Source organism: Cetorhinus maximus, chromosome 6 (genome assembly GCF_964194155.1).
Source record: "Cetorhinus maximus chromosome 6, sCetMax3.hap1.1, whole genome shotgun sequence".
Lineage (NCBI taxonomy): Eukaryota > Metazoa > Chordata > Chondrichthyes > Lamniformes > Cetorhinidae > Cetorhinus > Cetorhinus maximus.
The window spans coordinates 34,616,430-34,636,920 of NC_135884.1; the positions used below are offsets into that span (position 1 = coordinate 34,616,430).

Sequence of the window (20,491 nt, forward strand, 5' to 3'; positions counted from 1 at the left end):
AGGAACGGCAATATATTTCCAAGTCAGGATGGTGAGTGGCTTGGAGGGGAACTTCCAGGTGGTGATGTTCCCATGTGTCTGCTGCCTTTGTCCTTCTAGATGGTAGTGGCCATGGGTTTGGAAGGTGCTGTCTATGGAGCCTTGGTGAGCTCCTTCAGTGCATCTTGTAGATGATACATACTACTGCTACAGTGAAGGAAGTGAATGTTTGTGGATGGGATGCCAGTCATGCTGGCTGCTGTGTCTTGGATGGTGTCAAACTTCTTGGACAGGATTTTACACATTGGCGAGCGGGGGCGGGGCCTGCTCGCCATTGCATAAAATGACATGCGGTGACATCGGGGGCAATTCACGATGTCACCGCACCCCATTTAAATTTTCAGGAAGGTGGGGGCGCAGCGAAATCAGCTGTAGGCCCGCTGACCTGTCAATGACCAATTGAGGCCATTGGCAGAATCAATTATGTAATTAAAGGACCTGCCCGTCCAACCTTAAGGTTCGCGGGCAGGCCAGGAGCCCCGGTGCGAACTAGAAAAAGCATGAAAACTCATCCACGAGCGGGATGAGGTTTCATGTAGCTTTTTAAAAATTTTAATAAAGTTTTTTTGAAAATTATGGACATGTCCCAACTCATGTGACATTGTTACATGAGGGGACATGTTAGGGAAATTTTATTTTTCTATTTTAAGGTTTTTGACATTTACAGCCGATCTCCCTGAGGCAGCACTTAGCCTCAGGGGATGAATGCGCTCTTTCGTGCGCATGCGTGAAAGAGCGCACGCTCGAATTTGGGATTCCCCCCCCGCCCGCATAGGGGGCGCATAGTGCTTCCTTGCGGATGTCACGCTGGGCGGGACTTAATTGGCCCGCCCACGTAAAATGGCACCGCGCCTCCAATCGGGGTACGCCTGTGCGTGCCCGTCCTTCAACTTCCCCCCTGACGGGGGAAAAATTCAGCCCCTTGAGTGTAGTCAGAGCTGCACTCATCCAGGCAAGTGGGGAGTATTCCATCACACTCCTGACTTGTGCCTTGTAGATGGTGGACAGGCTTTGGGGAGTCAGGAGGTGAGTTACTCGCTGCAAGATTTCTAGCCTCTGACCTGCTCACAGTATTTATATGGCTAGTGCAATTCAGTTTCTGGTCAATGATAATGCCTAGGCTGTTGATAGTGGGGGATTCAGCGATGGTAATGCCATTGAATTTCAAGGGGCAATGGCTAGATTCTTTCTTGTTGTAGATGGTCATTGCTTGGCACTTGTGTGGCACGATTGTTACTTGCCACTTGTCAGCCCAAGCCTGGATATTGTCCAGGTCCTATTGCATTTGAACATAGACTGCTTCAGTATCTGAGGAGTCATGAATGGTACTGAACATTGTGCAATCATCAGCAAACATCCTCACTTCTGACCTTATGATGGAAAGAATGTCATTGATGAAGCAGCTGAAGATGGTTGGGCTGAGGACACGACCCTGAGGAAATCCTGCAGTGATGTCCTGGAGCGGAGACAACTGACCTCCAATAACCATAGCCATCTTCCTTTGTGCTAGGTATGACTCCAACCAGCAAGAGTTTTTCCCCTGATTCTCATTGTCTCCAGTTTTGCTAGGGCTCCTTGATGTCACATTTGGTCAAATGCAACCTTGATGTCAAAGGCAGTCACCCTCGCCACACCTCTCACATTTGGGAGAGGTTCACCAGAGGCGGTCAAGGCAAAAGAATCTCATTTTTAGCAATCCAATGATCTGCTCAACTGCAGTCCTTATGAATCCATGGGAAGCCTTGTAATCCTCCTCAGCTGAGGTTCGAGGGTTTCTGACTGGTGTCATCAGTCAGGTCTTGAGGGGATAGCCCCATCACCCTGGATCCATCCCTGCAGATATGTGAGAGGCTCAAATAGCTGTGGCACCTTGTAATTGCCAGGGATATATGAATCATGTGAACTCCTTGGGATCTGAACGCACATTAGGAGAATATGTTTCCAGTGGTCGCAGACCAATCGCACATTAATTCAGTGGAACTCTTGTTTCTGAACGTTGCAGGCTGGTCCCAGGGAGCTCTGATTTCCACATGCGTGCAGAGGATTAATCCTGGCACCTGTCAGAAGCCCAGGATGGTCCAAAAGCCCACTGATCTTGCAGCCTGGCTCTCTGGGTCTATTCTGGATGCACAAACTCTCCAGCCCTTTTGAATAGCGTATTGGTGACCTCTCTGAGGCAGCAATATGCACTGCCTGTGAGATGCCATGCATGTGCCCCTTGGAGCCCAGGAAGAAGCCGCTGGCATAGAATTCAATGCTGCAGTGAATTTTAATGCCACTGGCATTGGGTTCCCTCCAAGTCCAAGGGGTTGCAGGTCTTCCTGAAGGAGAGCACACAGGTCAGTGACTGCCTCCCTAGACATCCTCAGCCATCTCTGACATTACCCCTCAGTCATCTGCAGGTAGTTGAGGTGCATGCAGAATACTTAAGGATGTGCCAAAGCTTGTCATAGTACTAGCTCCTGGCTACCTCCATCCTGACCGGCTTCAGCATCTGGTATTGCCCCTTGTTGGCCTCCTGGTTGCTGTTGTACATGATCCAATGCCAAACTTCCTTTGTGCCCTTTCTCCTCTGCCCCAACACTGAGTGATGAGATGCATTTCACCTCCAGAAATTGAACAGGGGACAGAAGCCAGACATCCACTGTTCACCTAGTCCTCGACCAAAACCTTGTGCTTATGGACGATTGGCAATCACTCTGGCCTTCTTCAATCACACTCTGGTCTTGCGCTTAATGTTCATCGACCCTCCATCAATCACCCTCAACCTTCTCTTGATCACCCCCTCAACCTTCCCTTGATCACCCCCTCGATCACCCCTCAACCTTCTCTCGATCACCCCTCGACTTTCCCTCAATGACCACCAACTTTTCCTTGATCACCCTTGATCATCCTAGGCCCTCCCTCAATCACTCTGGATCTTCCCTCCATCACCATGTGATCACCCTTGATCCTCCATCAATTGCATTAGACTTTCCCTTCATCACCCTTGACCTGCCCCACAATGATTTTCAGCCTCCTCTCCCAACAAACTCTCCCAGTAACGAAAGACAGTTCCAACTCAAGTTCCAGCTTAAATGCCTGCTCCACGTCAGCTTTAACCAGTCTTGAAAATGAAGGGCCTTGTTTCCCGTGCACTTCCAACTTAATCACAAAGGTAGCATTTAATCACAAAACCTTTGTGTTTTAATGAGTATTCATTACATGCAAATCATGCCGAAGCTTTTCATCTTGTACTCATCAGGACAAATGCAAGAGTGTCAAATTTCAAATGATCACAACAATTTATACTACAGGAGAAAAGGGATGCTGATTGGTTGGTAACATAGGAACAGGAGTAGGCCATTTGGTCCATTGTGCCTGCTCCACCATTCAATTAGATCATGGCTGATCATCTACCTCAACGCCACTTTCATCGTATCCCTTGATGTCATCAGTATCCAGAAATCTATCAATTTCTGTCTTGAACATGCTCAATGATTGAGCTTTCACAGCCTCCTGGGATAGAGAATTCCAAAGATTCACCACTCTCTGAGTGAAGAAATTCCTCCTCATCACAGTCTTAAATGGCCTGCCCCTTATTCTGAGACTGTGTCCTCTGGTCTAGTCTCCCCAGCCAGGGGAAACATCCCATCTACATCCACCCTGTCTCGCCCTGTAAGAATTTTGTAAGTTTCAATGAGATCGCCTCGCATTCTTCAAAACTCTAGAGAATACAAGTCCATTTCCCTCAATTTCTCCTCATAAGACAATCATGCCATCGCAGGGATTACTCTGGCGAACCTCTGTTGAACTCCCCCTATGGCAAGTAGATCTTTCCTTAGATAAGGAGACCAAAAATATCCACAATACTCCAAGTTAGTCTCACCTAGGCTCTATACAATTGCAGCAAGACATCTTTACTCCTGTACTCAAATCACCTTGCGATGAAGACCAACATACCATTTGCCTTCCTAATTGCTTGCTGCACCTGCATGCTAACTTTTAGTGACTCATGAACAAGGGCATCCAGGTCCCTTGTGACAACAACACTTTCCAATTTCTCACCATTTAAGAAATACTTCTCTTTTTTCTACCAAAGTGGATAACTCCACATTTATTCACATCATATTCCATCTGCCATGTTCTTGCCCATTCCCTTAGACTGTCCAAGTTCCCTTGAAGCCTCCTTGCATCCTCCTCACAACTTACATTCGCACCTAGTTTTCTGTCATCAGCAAATTTGGAAATATTATATTTGGTCCCCACATCATCCAAATCGTTTATATAGATTGTGAACAGCTGTGGCCCGAGCACTGATCCTTACAGTACCCCACGAGTAACAGCCTGCCATCCTGAGAATGATCCGTTTATTCCTACTCTCTGTTTTCTGATTGTTAACAAATTCTCAATCCATACCAGTATATTACCCCAATCCCATATGCTCTAATTTTGTTTACTAACCTTCTGTGTGGAACCTTATCAAAAGCCTTCTGAAAATCCAAGAACACCACATCCACTAGTTCTCCTTTATCTATATTTCAATTACCATCCTCAAAAAATTCCAACAGGTTTGTCAAACATAATTTCCCTTTCATAAATCCATGTTGACTCAGCCCAACTATATCATTATTTTCCAAGAGTCTAGTTATCATGTTCTTTTTAATAGGTTCTAACATTTTCCCTACTAGTGACATCAAACTATCAGGACTGTAGTTCTCCATTTTCTCTCTCCCTTCCCTCTTAAATAGAAGGGTTACATTTGCTACTTTTCAGTCTGCAGGAACCTTTCCAAAATCTATAGAATTTTGAAAGATAACAGCCAATGCATCCACTATCTCTACAGCCACCTCCTTCAACACTCTGGCATGTAGCTCTGGCAAGTTGACTCTGGTTGGCCAAGACATTGCCATGGAGGAAACAACTACAGGCTCTCCGACCTTCCAGGTAATTCAAAAAGGTGCAAAGCTTGAACATATTCCTTTTGTTTGCAGAGAGTAGGGGTTCCTTGGGTATGAATGTATGTCTCTTCTAGCAAGTATATATGAGCCACGTTACGAGCTCAACTAATTATCTTAAATTGTAACTGCTCTTCAAGACCTACTTCCTCACTGATGCTTAACGTTCAGCTCCAAACAATTTCCTTCCCTCAACCACCAACTGATGCCCAAATAACAATTATCCCTGATTTTGATTCTGCACCACCTAAATTTCTCCACTCTCTCTTCACTCAGAACTCAGTACCAAGCCCTAGCCTTCTCAACTATTCATCACACTTGTGCCTACTCTCTAACCTGAATTTATACTACATCATGACTCTTCAGGAACAATGTAAAGATCTTAGAAAAGTCATAGAGGTCTACAGTACAGAAAAAGGCCCTTTGGCCCATCAAGTCTGCGCCGGTCAAACAAGTACCTAACTATTCTAATCCCATTTTCCAGCACTAGACCCATAGCCTTGTATGCCATGGCATCGCAAGTGTACATCCAAATACTTCTTAAACGTGATGAGGGTTTTTGCCTCTACCACCCTTTCAGGCAGTGAGTTCCAGATTCCCACCACCCTCTGGGTGAAACATTTCTTCCTCACAACCCCTCTAAATCTCATGCCCCTTACCTTAAATCTATGCCCCCTGCTTATTGATCCCTCCACCAAGGGGAAAAGTTCCTTCCTGTCTACCCTATCTATGCTCCTCATAATTTTATACACCTCAATCATGTCCCCCTTAAATCTTCTCTGCTCCAGGGAAAATAACCCCAGTCTATCCAATCTCTCCTCATAACTAAAACTCTCCAGTCCAGGCAACATCCTGGTAAATCTCCTCTGCATTCTCTCTAGTGCAATCACATCCTTCCTATAATGCGGATTCCAGAACTGCACGTAATACTCTAGCTGTGGTCTAACCAGCGTTTTATACAGTTCCAGCATAACCTCCCTGCTCTTATATTCTATGCCTCGGCTAATAAAGGCAAGTATCCCATATACCTTCTTAACCACCTTATCTACCTGTGCTGCTACCTTAAGGGGCCGGTGGACATGCACACCAAGGTCCCTCTGATCCTCGGAACTTCCCAGTGTCCTACCATTCATCGTGTATTCCCGTGCCTTGGTTGTCTGCCCATGTGCATCGCCTCACACTTATCCGGAGTAAACTCCATTTGCCACTGATCAGCCCATCTGACCAGCCCGTCTAATCCTCCTGTAATCTAAGGCTATTCTCCTCACCATTTACCACTACACCAATTTTCGTGTCATGCGCGAACCGTCCTACATTCAAATCTAAATCATTTATATATACCACAAACAGCAAGGGATCCAACACCGATCCCTGTGGAATCCCACTGGACACAGGCATCCAGTCACAAAAATACCCCTCAACCATTACCCTCTGCTTCCTGTCACTCAGCCAATTCTGGATCCAATTTGCCAAATTGCCTTGGATCCCATGGGCTCTTACCTTCGTTATGAGTCTCCCATGCGGGACCTTATCAAAAGCCGTGCTGAAGTCCAAGTAGACTACATCAAATGCATTGCCCTCATCTACACACCTGGTCACCTCTTCGAAAAATTCAATCAAATTGGTGAGACATGACCTCCCCTTAACAAAACCATGCTGACTGTCCTTGATTAATCCCTGCCTCTCCAAGTGTAGATTAATTCTGTCCCTCAGAATTGCTTCCAATTGTTTCCCCACCACTGAGGTTAGACTGACTGGCATGTAGTTCCCTGGTTTATCCCTTCCTCCCTTCTTGAATAACGGTACCACATTGGCTATCCTCCAGTCCTCTGGCACCTCTCCTGTGGCCAGAGAGGTATTGAAAATTATTGCCAGCGTCTCTGCTCTCTCCTCTCTTGCCTCACTCAACAGCCTGGGATACATTTCATCTGGGCCTGGAGATTTATCTACTTTTGCGCCTGCAAGACCACTTAGAACCTCCTCCCTTTCTATGCTAATTTCTTTAATTATATCACCGTCTTTCTGCCTGATTTCCATACCCATGTTGTCCCTCTCACTTGTGAACACCGACACAAAGTATTCATTTAGAACCCTACCTACGTCTTCCGGCTCCATATACCAAATTACCACTATGGTCCTTAATGGGCCCTACTCTTTCCCTAGTTATCCTCTTACTCTTAATGTACTTGTAAAATAGCTTTGGATTTCCCTGTCAATGTTTTTTCATGCCCCCTTTTTGCTCTCCTAATTTCCTTGTTAAGTTCCCCCCTGCACATTCTGTACTCCTCTAGGGCTTCCGCTGTTTTGAGCCCTCGGTATCTGCCTTAAGCCTCCATTTTTCTCTTTATCCAAACCTGTATATCCCTCATCATCCAGGGTTCCTTGGATTTGTTGGTCCCGCCCTTTATCTTTACTGAAATATGTTGGCCCTGTACTCTCCCTGTTTCCTTTTTGAATGAGTCCCACTGCTTTGACACAGGTTTACCTAAAAGTAGCTGCTCCCAGCCCACTCTGGCCAAATCATAGCTGATCTTATTAAAATCAGCTTCCCCCAATTTAGAACTCTAATTTCTGGCCCATCCTTGTCCTTTTCCATAACAGCCTTGAACCTAACGGAGTTATGATCACTATCTAAAAAATGATCACTTTCTGAAAAATGCTCCCCCACTGATACCTCTACCACATGTCCGGCTTCATTCCCTAAAATTAAATCCAGGACTGCCCCCTCTCTTGGAGGACCTTCTACGTACTGGCTTAAAAAGCTCTCTTGGATGCATTTTAAGAATTCCGCTCCCTCTAAACCTATCACATTATGACTAACCCCAGTTAATGTTGGGGAAGTTGAAATCCTCCACTTTTACTACCCTATTATTTTTACACTTCTCTGAAATTTTGCCTACATATCTGCTCTTCTATTTCTCTCTGACTGTTTGGGGGCCTAGTAGAGGATTTTGCTAGGGATGAAAGACTAAGTTATCAAGAGAAGTTGGAGAAATTAGGATTGTTCTTGAAACAGAGAAGGTTAAGAGGTGACCCATAAGAGGTTTTCAAGATGATGATGGGTTTTGATAATATAGATAAAGGCTGTTCCTCTGGTAAAGGGGTCAATAACCAGAGGTCAAAGGTTTCAAACCATTTTCAGAAGATCTAAGGGGAGATGAGGAGAATTATTTCATTCAGAGAGTTGTTGGGACCTGGAATGCACTATCTGAGAAGGTGGTGGAAGTTGATTCCATAAATAATATTGAACAGGAGTTAGACAGGTACTAGAGGACCTTCCAGGGTTGTTGACAAAACGCAGTGATGTGGGACAAAGTGCAACTGTCCTTTCAATGGTCTAAGACAGGCATAATAGGCAGAGTAGCCTCCCTCTGTGCTGTAAGTTTCTATGAATCTAAAAGCAAACGCCTCACTATTGATAGTGATATTCCCCATCCCTCCCTGACCTACCCAAACACTCCCTCTACCACTTGATTACTTAATAATCTGTATCTACTGCTCTGCCAATCTTACTTGCTTCCCCAACAGACCTTCCCAAGCTACTCGCTACCACACATTACAATTCATTTCCCCAGTCACCTAAACAGTCTTAAACCAAGATCCTCTCACTTACTGTCATCAATGTCACATCCTGTCATGCATCTTTGCCTAAAAAGCATGTTCTTTTTCCAAATACTCAACGGTGAATTGAGATCAGTTCACGATGACCAAATTACATGGAGGAATGTTTAGCTACAGAGAGAATGGGCAGAATTTTTCCCTTGGTGGGCGGGCTTGATGGGGGTGGGTGGGAGCGGTCGGGAAGCAGACCACCACCTGCGATTGGCACCGGACCGCGATTTCACGCTGGCGGGCCAGTTAAGGCCAGCCCAGCGTGAAACGCGAGCGGCAGTGCTCAGCGCTGCGTGTGCGGGCGGGGGGGGGAGGAGAGCGAGTGAGCCGAGCACGAACTTCACGCATGTGCGCAAGTGAGTGCTTCTTAATCTCCCTGAGGCACAGAACTGCCTCAGGAAGATCGAGCGCTGTTAAAAAAAATAAAGAAAATATAACATGTCCCCTCATTATGACTCTGTGACACGAGCAGGGACGTGTTATTAATTCAGTTGCAAAACTTATATTATTGTTATTTGCTTTTAGAAACCTCATCCTGCCTGTGGACGAGGTTTCCAAAAAAATGCAAAGGCCCCTTGGCCTTTTCGCCTGCCTGCCAACGGTTAGGTTGAACGGGCAGCGAATAATTTAGGTTAATTGATTAACAGGCCTTTAATTTAACATTTAATTTAAAATCCTTGTCCTCATTTACAAATCCAGAGCCTCACTCCTCCCAACCTCTAAAACCCTACATGACAGCCCAGACTCTCCGTTCTTCTGATGCTGTCTTTCATTGCATTCTCTGATCTGTCTCCTCCATCTTCAGTGCATAGCCTAAACCCTTCCAAATTTGCAGCTACTCTATACTCTCTCCTTCACCATCACCCATCAATTAAAGCTTCCATAAATGTTTTTACTGCTGACTGGTTTGTCTTTGTTTAATTGTACTACATTAGAAATGCTATGTAAATGTTTTTCAGTACACTGAAAATTTCAGGAAGCAATTTTCAGTATTAGTTCAAAGCTTCTGCTACATTGGAACCTGCTTGTCAATATTGTGGGATGGAATTCACCATACTAGAACAACAAAATACTCAATCTACAGTTTTTGAAGTTGCATTTCTCAATGTTGCTTCTGGCTGCTCTATTAGCCTAATAACTATAGAATGAATTTATAGGTAGGTAACCAAAAACACCACGTGGTACAGGCACATGCAGACACAATGTCAGTGACCATAGAGAGATTATTTAAATTGCCACCACAAACAATGTTGCTTCCAGAGAAACCGACAACATCCACCTCTGCAGGTCATCTCTGAATGACAGTTTCATTTACATTACTGCACAGTCATTGAAGTCAAGGCTGCTATCAATGGCAATGTAGTTGAGTAACTGGTGTATCAGGTTATTGTGAGCAATTTTATTTACCCAACTCTCAGTATAAAACTGACCAATAAAAGAAAGCTCTGACAACAAGTATGTGAATTATCGCAGGACCTGGAGCTAATTTACAAAGAGACTTAAAGTTGAACTTGTTTTCACTGAGGAAAGGATTATTTAGAGGAAATTGAATACAGATGTCTAAAGTAAGAGCCATAGTGTAGCCATAAGCAGGTAATTTAACTGCAGTTGAGAAACTAGAGAACAAGAGCACAAAATTAACAGGGCTGAAGATTAAAGGAGGAAATTTTGATCCAACTGAATAATGGATATTCCAGCAACAGCCGTTCATGCTGGTTAATGTCAGTTACTGTTTTAAAAATAGAATTAAAGAATACAAAGATAAAATAGAGATTTAAAATAATCAATGCAATATGATGCTTCCAATGTTGCTGGTACCGTAGATGCATTATTTTTTTATTACTCATTCATGGGATGTGGCTTCGCTGGTTAGGCCAGCATTTATTGCCCACCCCTAATTGCCCTTAAGAAGGTGATGGTGAGCTGCCTTCTTGAACTGCTGTAGTCTATGTGGTGTAGGTACACCCACAGTGCTGTTAGGGATGGAGTTCCAGGATTTTGACCCAGTGACAGTGAAGGAACAGCGATATATTTCCAAGTCAGGATGGTGAGTGGCTTGGAGGGGAACTTCCAGGTGGTGGTGTTCCCATGTATCTGCTGCCCTTGTCCTTCTAGATGGTAGCAGTTGTGGATTTGAAAGGTGCTGCCTGAGGAGCCTTGGTGAGTTTCTGTAATGCATCTTGTAGATGCTGCCATTGTGTGTTGGTGGTGAAGGAGAGTGAATGTTTGTGGAAGTGGTGCCAATCAAGCAGGCTGCTTTGTCCTGGATGGTGTCAACCTTCTTGAGTGTTATTGGAGCTGCACTCATGCAGGCAAATTGAGGGTATTCCATCACACTCCTGACTTGTGCCTTGTAGATGGTGGACAGGCTTTGGGGAGTCAGAAGGTAAGTTACTCGGTGCAGGATTCCTGGCCTCTGACCTGCTTTTGTAGCCACGGTATTTATGTGGTAGTCCAGTTCAGTTTCTGGTCAATGGTTACCCCCAGGATTTTGATAGTGGGGGAATTTAGTGATAGTAATGTCATTGAATGTCAAGGGGTGATGGTTAGATTCTGTCTTGTTGGAGATGGTCATTGCCTGACACTTGTGTGGCGCAAATGTTACTTGCCACTTGTCAGTCCAAGCCTGGATATTGTCCAGATCTTGCTGCATTTGGACATGGACTGCTTCAGTATCTGAGGAGTCATGAATGGTGCTGAACATTGTGCAATCATCTGTGAACATCCCCTCTTCTGACCTAATGATGGAAGGAAGGTCATTGATGAAGCAGCTAAAGATGGTTGGGCTCAGGAAACTACCCTGAGCAGTGATCTGTGTATGCACTTGGTCAGATCAAACAATATAAATGTGACAATTGGAACAATGTTTTGGGGTACTATTTGATGAAGAAAGACCACCAAGCCTTATCCTACCATCACCTATATATCATTTTCTGAGTTATGGGTTCCACTAAACCACTCAATTTGCTGAAGTTGGTAGCCATGATAAAACTCTGAAATTGCTTCCTTAAGCCCCAGGATTTACATACAGCTTCTTAGAATTCCACTGCACCATACCCTTAGATGGTAATGTGGGAGGAGGGAGTCTTTAATTGCAAAAAATTTAAAGTAGAAATGGTGCCCACTTAGAACATATATTTGGGTGGGCATTAGAAGTTACTTCCAAGGACACGTATTCATGGAAGTGACGTTGAACATCATGAGGATGGGGTACATTTGGGAAATCTGCAAAGATTAAAGATCTCTAAGCAGATTTAGGAAAGCAGCCTGTTGCTCCACAAGACAATATTGCTATTAGTAAAACATTGGCAATTATCATTGGGTTCAACATATTTCAGACAGAACATTTATAACTGGCCAAGAGAGGAGTCTTTCAAGTATTGGCTGTTACATCCATTTGGATACAATGTAGGGCCTGGAAAGATATGAAGAAGTGGGGAAAATGGATATACTTTATACCCCCAAATCTGATGAAAGACTAACCTAAGGGAACCATTGATCATAGTCGGGTAGCTGGTAAAATTATTGCCGTGACGACAGGCTATTTTGCTCCCTCTCCTACGTCTCTTCATTGGCTCCTTTTCTCTTTCAGTTTTGGCAGCCTGATTCTCCAAGAGAGTGTTCAGTTTTCTAAGAAAAGATGACAAGCCACCATTAGTGAATACTGACACAGTTTATTAGAAAAGCACTAATTCTAACTGGTGAGTGTACAAATAATATTTTGGTGTATAGTTTAAATACAGTGATTATCCTTACTTTATGTAAATATAACCACACATTATTTTCAGATTTGTAAGAAAACTGAATCAAAAAAGTAGCTATTACAAATTATACTTATAAAACTGCACTGATATCCTTGAAATCAATAGAGAAAATGCTGTTAACACTCAGTCAGCATCTACAGAGAGAAGAGGTATATTAGCATTTCAGGTGTTGACATTAGTTTCAAAATGAAAAAAAGACTTGCATTTATAGTGTGTCTTTCACAACCTCTGTAGGTCTGAAAGCAAATATAGTCTATGAAGTACCTTTGAAGTGTAGTCACTATTTTAATATAGGAATCGCAGCAGCCAATTTGTGCACAGCAAGCTTCCACATTCAGCAACGTGATAATGTTTAGATAATCTGTATTCGGGATGCTAGCTGAGGGATTAATGTTGGCCAAGGCACTGGGGATAACTCCCCTGCTCTGTTCTGAAATATTATCACAGGATATTTTATGTCCATTTGAAAGAGTAGACAGAGCCTCAGTTTGACATCCTATCTGAAAGATGGCACCTCCAACAGTGCAGCACTTCCTCAGTACTGCACTGGAATGTCAACCTAGATTTTTGTGCACAAGTCACTGGAGTGCGATCTGAATCCACAACTCAGAAGCAAAAATGCAACCAACTGAGCCTCAGCTGACACTCAGGAGGAAATACACACAAATTGGTATCTCACGTAGAAGAAATATTTGGGGCCTTGGACAGTGGTGTGGGAGGAGGTTTGCTGATGCTACAAAGCAAAGTGGGAATGCAAGCTGTGATGAGGCCACAAAAAGGCTGCAGAGATATAGACAGATTTTGTGAATGGGCGACAAGGTGACAAATGGGGTATAATGTGAGGTTATTCACTTTGGAAGAATAGAAAAACAGAATTTTTTTTAAAAGGCATGAAGCTTGTAAATGTTGATGTTCAGAGGATGTTTTCACTCAAGGAACACAAAGTTAGCATGCAGGTACAGCAAGCAATTAGGAAGGCAAATGGTATGTTGGCCTTTATTACAAGGAGGTTGGAGTACAAGAATAAGGAAGTTTTGCTACAATTGTATAGGGCTTTGGTGAGACCACATCTGGGATATTGTGTGCAGTATTGGTCTCCACATTTAACAAAGGATTTACTTGCATTGATGGCGGTACAGTGAAGGTTCACTAAATTGATCCCTGAGGTGAGGGGTTGTCCTATGATGAGAGGCTGAGTAAATTGGGCTTATATTCTCTGGAGTTTAGAAGAATGGGCGGTGATCTCATTGAAACATTCAAGATTCTGAAGGGGCTCGACAGGGTAGACACTGAGAGGTTGTTTCCGCTGACTGGGGAATCTAGAACACGGGGGCACAGTCTCAGCATAAGGGGATGAATCATTTCAGATTGAGACAAGAAGAAGTTTCTTCACTCAAAGGGTTGTGAATCTTTAGAATTCTTTGCTCCATCGTTGATGCTCCATCATTGAATATATTTAAGGCTGAGATAGAACAGATTTTTGGTCTCTTAGGAAATCAAGGGACATGGGTAGTAGATGGGAAAGTTGAGTTGAAGATCAGTCATGATTGTATTGAATGATGGAGCAAGCTCAACGGGCCGTGTGGTCTACTCTTGCTCCTATTTCTTATGTTTATGAGGGATTGGATTTTCCGCATTTGCTCAGCATGGTTTCAGGTAAATAGAGTAGGTGGTAAATGTGGTAGAAGCGTGAACAAGGCTGCCATGGAGGGAACGAGGGAAGTGGGGGGCAATGAATTTGACAATGGGATCATATAGTGGATGGCAAAAATGGCAGAAAATGATTTGGAAAACATGGAAGTTGGTTGGTTATTTTGTATGGACAATAGGAACTCCATTACAGTGAAGGAGAGAGGATGAGGGGAGGAGCAGAAACACATAGGACACATCTGATTGAGGTACTCAAATACCAAATTGAAGAGAATCCACAAGCAAGGAATAAAAAAGATATTTCAGAAGCTCTGGTGTTGAAAGTGACAGCAGCAGAGTAAAGTAGAGACAAGGGGCGGAATTTTCCCATCCTGCCCGCAGCAGGTTTCACGGCGGGCGGGAGCAGAGAATCCAGCGGCAGGCAAAAAATCAGAAATCCACCATCGTAAAACCAGCTTGCAATTCTCCCAATGGTGGGTTTATGGTGAATCAGTTATCCCGCCAACTAGCTCTCATCCTCCTCCAGGTCATCCCCTGGCAGGAGGTCACCTCTTTACATAGCTAGATTGTGAAGGGCACCACACACTACAATGATGTGGGAAACCCTGTTGGGAGTGTATTGGAGTGAGCCACCTGAGCAGTCCAAGCATCTGAAGTGCATCTTCAGAAGTCCTATGGTCTGGTCTCTAAGAGAGCATGTGAACATGTGAGCAGTGTCGTACCTCTCCTTGGAATGGCCCTGAGGGTGACACACCAGTGTCATCAGCCAGCATTTCTGTGGGTACCCCTTAGCCCCAAGCAGCGATACCTGCAGATATAATGGCCCCTCGAAAATTTCAGGCACCTGGGAATGACTCAGGATATAGGAGTCATGGAAACTCCCAGGGTCCAATGCACAAACATGCAGCATGTGCTTCTGATGATCACACACTAGTTGTACATTGATGGAATGATAGTCCTTGCAGTTTATAAACATTAGGGCCTGCTGCCATAGAGCCCATATACACATGCGTGCAGTCTGGTACACCCTACACTCTTGGGAAGCCTGAGATGGTGGCGAAGTCGGTGAATCTCACAGCCTGACTATCTTCATCCAGAGTAAACCTCACATAATGATGGGTCTTCCTATAAAGGGCATCTGTGACCTCCTTTATGCTCGATATGCTGTGAACTGAGAGATGCCACACAGGTCCCTGTTGTTCCTTGGAAAGAATCAGAGGCCAAGAAATTGAGTGCAGCGGTCACCTTCAAAGCCACTGGCAGAGGATACCCTCCAACTCCACGTGGTATTAGGCCTTCATGAGGAACGTGGCATATGTGATGTACCAGAGCTCGGGACAAGTGCAAACATGCACAGCATTGCCCCTCACTCATTTGTAAATAGGAGATTCTTGGACGATAAACCCTAGCCCTGGTGAGTCGCCCCTGTTGTCTGGGTCTCTCCTCCTAACTCTCCTGTCTATGCTGTGGATCTGCTTGACCATGTCCCTCCTGCTGGAGCTGCGCACAGAGTCGCCTCTCCTTCCTTCGCCTCCTCCATTGTACTAGGACCTTGACAAAGGCAGCATTGAGCCCTGGATCTATATCTGCTTTTGCCTTCTCTCCGAAAGGAAACATTGAAGATATTAATGATTCAAGAGGCAAGAAAGCGAAGCTTAGAGGATGACACATTGGGAAACTGTAAGGGTCCATAGTTTTTCCTACCCTATTTGCATGGTGGCTGATGCCGCCTTGTCCCTGAGACACTAGCACACACATCGAGGTGACCAAGATGGCATCACAGGTATATAACACCTTGAGCCCTGCATGGGATGCTAAAGTTTAATTGAGATGAGTGACCCAACCTAGCTCTGTGCTCCAGTCTCTAATGTGGCATATTAATGACCACTCAGTTGCTCGTGGTCAATGAGTGGATGCCCTTTGACCCATTAGGAGTGTCAAATCTGGTAAACACATGACAGGCCTTCATTGATGGGATGCCATATATGATACAGCTGTGTCTCCCTCACTATTTCCTGCATTCCCAAATGATAAATTCCTGTGTGTTACTCTTGAGATGCAGCAACTGTGATGTGAAGCCACTGAGCTCTGAGTAGCCCTTTAACAGTGCTAATGAAGCCATTGGCTTTCAGTAGCTTTCATCGCAAGGTGGTTTTCTTCCTTTCTTTCTCAGCAGACTCCTGTTCACTCCCAAGGCAACAAGAGGTTAGAGGGTGATCCTGGAAAGGCTCACCCTTCCCCCTGACTGCCACTCCAAAGCCTTCCCTCCCCATTGCCCCCCTCATGTTCGTCAATCCCACCCTTGCCTCACAGCCCATCCCCAGTTGAAGTGTTTCTGGAAGTGGAGGCTTGCATGAGTACCACAGCACAGCGGTGTTATTTGGGACAATGTAGGCAAAGAGCAGGAGCAGACCAACCCTACAGCCCCAGCAGAGTGACATTCATCGCAATAAAACCAGCACAGCGCTATGGCAGGTAGGCTATGTATGTTCCACAGGCAACAGTGAGGGAGACACAGTTGTATCATATGTGGCCTGTCACGTGTTTACCAGATGTGACACTCCTAATGGGACAAAGGGCGTCCATTCATTGACCACAAGCAACTGAGTGGTCATTAATATGCCACATTAGAGACTGGAGCACAGAGCTAGGTTGGGTCACTCATCTCAATTAAACTTCAGCATCCTACGCAGGGTTCAAGATGTTACATATCTGTGATGCCATCTTGGTCACCTCTATGTGTGTGCTAGTGTCTCAGGGACAAGGCGGCATCAGCCACCATGCAAGTAGGGCAGGAAAAACTATGGACCCCTACAGTCTCCAAACATGTCATCCTCTAAGCTTCACTTTCTTGCTCCTTGAATCATTAATGTCTTCAATGTTTCCTTCCAGAGAGAAGGCAAAAGCAGATATAGGTCCAGGGCTCAATGCTGCCTTTGTCAGGGTCCTAATGCAATGGAGGAGGTGAAGGAGGGAGAGGCGACTCTGTGTGCAGGTCCAGCAGGAGGGACATGGTCAAATGGAGCCACAGCATAGACAGGAGAGTCAGGAGGAGAGACCCAGACAACAGGGCAACTCAGCAGACCTAGGGTTTATCGTCCAAGAGTCTCCTATTTACAAATGAGTGAGGGGCAATGCTGTGCACGTTTGCACTTGTCCCGAGCTCTGGTACATCACATATGCCACGTTCCTCACGAAGGCCTAATACCACGTGGAGTTGGAGGGTATCCTCTGCCAGTGGCTTTGAAGGTGACCGCTGCACTCAATTTCTTGGCTTCTGATCCTTTCCAAGGAACAACAGGGGACCTGTGTGGCATCTCTCAGTCTGCAGCACATCGAGCATAAAGGAGGTCACAGATGCCCTTTATAGGAAGGCCCATCATTATGTGAGGTTTGCTCTGGATGAAGATAGTCAGGCTGCGAGATTCACCGACTTCGCCACCATCTCAGGCTTCCCAGGAGTGCAGGGTGAAATAGACTGCACCCAAGTGGCTATACGGACTCCATGGCAGCAGGCCCTAATGTTTATAAACCGCAAGGACTATTATTCCATCAATGTACAACTGGTATGTGATCACCAGAAGCACATGCTGCATGTTTGTGCATGGTAGCCTGGGAGTTTCCATGACTCCTATATCCTGAGTCACTCCCAAGTGCCTGAGATTTTCGAAAGGCCATTATGTCTGCAGGGATGGCTGCTTGGGGATAAGGGGTACCCACAGAAATGCTGGCTGATGACACCGGTGTGTCACCCTCAGAGTCGTTCTGAGGAGAGGTATGACACTGCTCACATGTCCACACGCTCCCTTATAGAGCAGACCATAGGGCTTCTAAAGATGTGCTTCAGATGCTTGGACCGCTCAGGTGGCTCACTACAATTCACTCCCGACAGGGTTCCCCGCATCATCGCAGTGTATTACTCCCTTCACAATCTGGCTATGTAAAGAGGTGACCCCCTGCCAGAGGATGACCTGGAGGAGGATGAGAGCTCATCAGAGGATGAAGATCTGGAGACCTAGGAACCTCAGGAGGCTGCTGAGGGTCAGTATGAGTGCGATCACACCATGGAGGAAGGAAGACATGGGAGACCTGCCCGTGATATGTTAATCGCTGACAGGTTCCAGGAAGAGTAAATTTAGGTGAGGGAACATGATCACATCCCTCCTAGCCCTCAATGCCATTTTCTTTCATCTCAGGGGATGTCCAACCATATGCAGCGAGAACGAGTCCCGCATTCATATTTGCACGTTCTGGCCTCATGAATCGCCAGGCCATGATCTTTGCTTTGGTTCGTGGGGCCCTGTGAGTGAGCTCACTCTGGGAACTGAGAGCCCATTTATGAAGAAGGCTGATGCGAGAGAAGACATGAAACCTTCGCCACCATCTAATGATGCCAACACTGCTACGACTGAGATGTGGACATGCCGAGGGATCTCCTCCTCCCGTGCATGCCCTTTCTTCAGCCAATGCCACTGAGGAGACACAAATGCTGCTAGAATATCAATGCTGATGAGCTGCCCTCACTCAATGGTGCTCCTTGAGGAAGAAGGGTTAGAAACACTTACATCACACACTTCCAATAAAGATTTAAACATATCTCCCTGACATCACATGAGGGGTGCAGATAATAGTTCAACTGAAGTTGACATCACAGGAATGTTAATCTCACATTGGGGACACTATCATTGAGTGGGAGGAAGGCTAAACCTCAAAATAAGAGGGCTCCAAAGTACAAAATCACAACACCTTCAGTTGACAGGAAAATTCACATAACCATAAAATGCATTAACAAAAGTGCAATTTAGTTACATGTTTAACACACCCGTGACCCAAAAGTGACATCAAGTTTTCTTAACTTTCCTAATTCTAGCGCTCTGCCTGGGTGCAGCCCCGACATCCGCAGCAGAGGTGGAGCCAGCCTGCTGACTGCTACATCCTGATGTCTGTGATGGCCTTGGAGGACGTCCTCTGATGGCCCGAGGTCTGGAGGGCCCAGCCTGATATGGGTCACCTGCTCTGGGGCAGGAGTGCCTTCGGCGGCCTGAGAAGCTGGAGTAGATGGTGGTCACAGGCAGGGGAGGCGGTGAGCGGCTGCACACCCTTGGAATGTCCTGAGAGGAGGCCCCCCAGGGTGTCCGGTTCATCCTCCCTGTGGAGGCCCAAGGGCCCCGACCTGACTCCTGCAGGATATGGTGCACCTGGAGGGAGGTCAAGGAGCCTTGCCCCCATGTCACCTACATCTTGATGGTGCACACCAGGGTGTGAGACCATGGAGTGCAGGGCTGTGCGCAAATCCGGCAGGAGCTGCTGAACCAAGGTCTCCATGGTGGTCACCAGCCTTCCATTGGTGACCTTGAGGCGCTCGCATGTTGGAGCTATGACATCAGACAGAACCCAGACGGACTCTTCCATCATTCGCTCTAGTCTGCTGAGTGACTGTCGAAACTCTGCCTGATGTTCCACTGTTGCCTATCGTTGCATCTCCAGCATTGGGTTGGTGGCTGCTTCCAGAGGCTCATCATCTGACTTGGACTGAGCGGGTGGCTGGTCTCCAGCAGCCCTCCAAGTGCTGGAAACCTGGGCTGTCCCTGCTTCCAACTGCTGCGGGGATGTGTCAGTGATGTATTCCCCAGAAAGTGACCCCGAGCCTAATCTGCATCTGTGCCCCACCGACGTGTGTGTCTCTGAGCTGGTGGAGGGTGTGTGTGAACGCTGTGATGGTTCTTCCAGAGCTTCCTCTGCCAATGAAGTCTGTGGGCTCGGACTAGTGCTGGACTGGCTTGGGGGCCTCGATTTGCTGGTGCCTAGAAAATATGAGATAGAGTTTCAGTTAATGAGCATGAGCTAGATAAGGCTGCATGTGACTCACTGTGAGTCAGGACTTGATGGAGTGATGGAGCTGGTATCTCTATTAGGTTGCTGGGACAGGCCGATCTCCCCTTCCCCACAGGAGCGATCCCTGTCCTCCCCAGCCAGTTTGGCTGCAGCATCCTCAAACTCAGTGAGGGCAGTGATGTCGGCTGTCTCTCCCCCGGCCTGCGATCTTTCGCCCCTGTTGTGTGCCAGCTTGGCCTATATGAAGAAGAAAGAAAGGGTATGTGATGAAACAGGGTGGAGCAGAGGCTGGGTGATATGCATGATCCCTGTATGTGGTAAGCCCTCCCCAGAAGGGCCAGAGGATGGAGTGTAAGCAACATGATAGGTGGGATGGTGGTGATGTGAACGCCTCAGTGAGAGAATATATCTCCCTGCTAATGGTTGTGTGAGATCCCTGAAGAGAGTAGCCATTTGAGTGAATGATGCCATGATGAGAGTTTGATTTTGGAGGGAGTTGAAGGATGACTTAACCTGGCGGAGTGGATGAGATCATTCATCCTCTTCCTGCACTGGATGGCATTCCAGGCACGGTTGCCAGCCATGCTGACCTGCTTCCTGCAGCCATCCCTGGGATAGAGCACTTGCCTGTGTTTCTGCACCCCTCTGATCAAG

General features: G+C 46.0%; 1 protein-coding gene across 2 annotated transcripts in view; it reads right to left on the reverse strand.

Annotated features, from left to right (window-relative positions):
* Positions 1-20,491, reverse strand: part of LOC144681708 (uncharacterized) — a 61,463-nt gene that overhangs the window by 7,458 nt on the left and 33,514 nt on the right. For both annotated transcript variants that reach the window (XM_078543592.1, XM_078543591.1), the window contains one exon: positions 12,072-12,218. In XM_078543592.1, the coding sequence (XP_078399718.1) occupies positions 12,072-12,218 (147 nt within the window). The remainder of the gene's footprint in view (positions 1-12,071; positions 12,219-20,491) is intronic.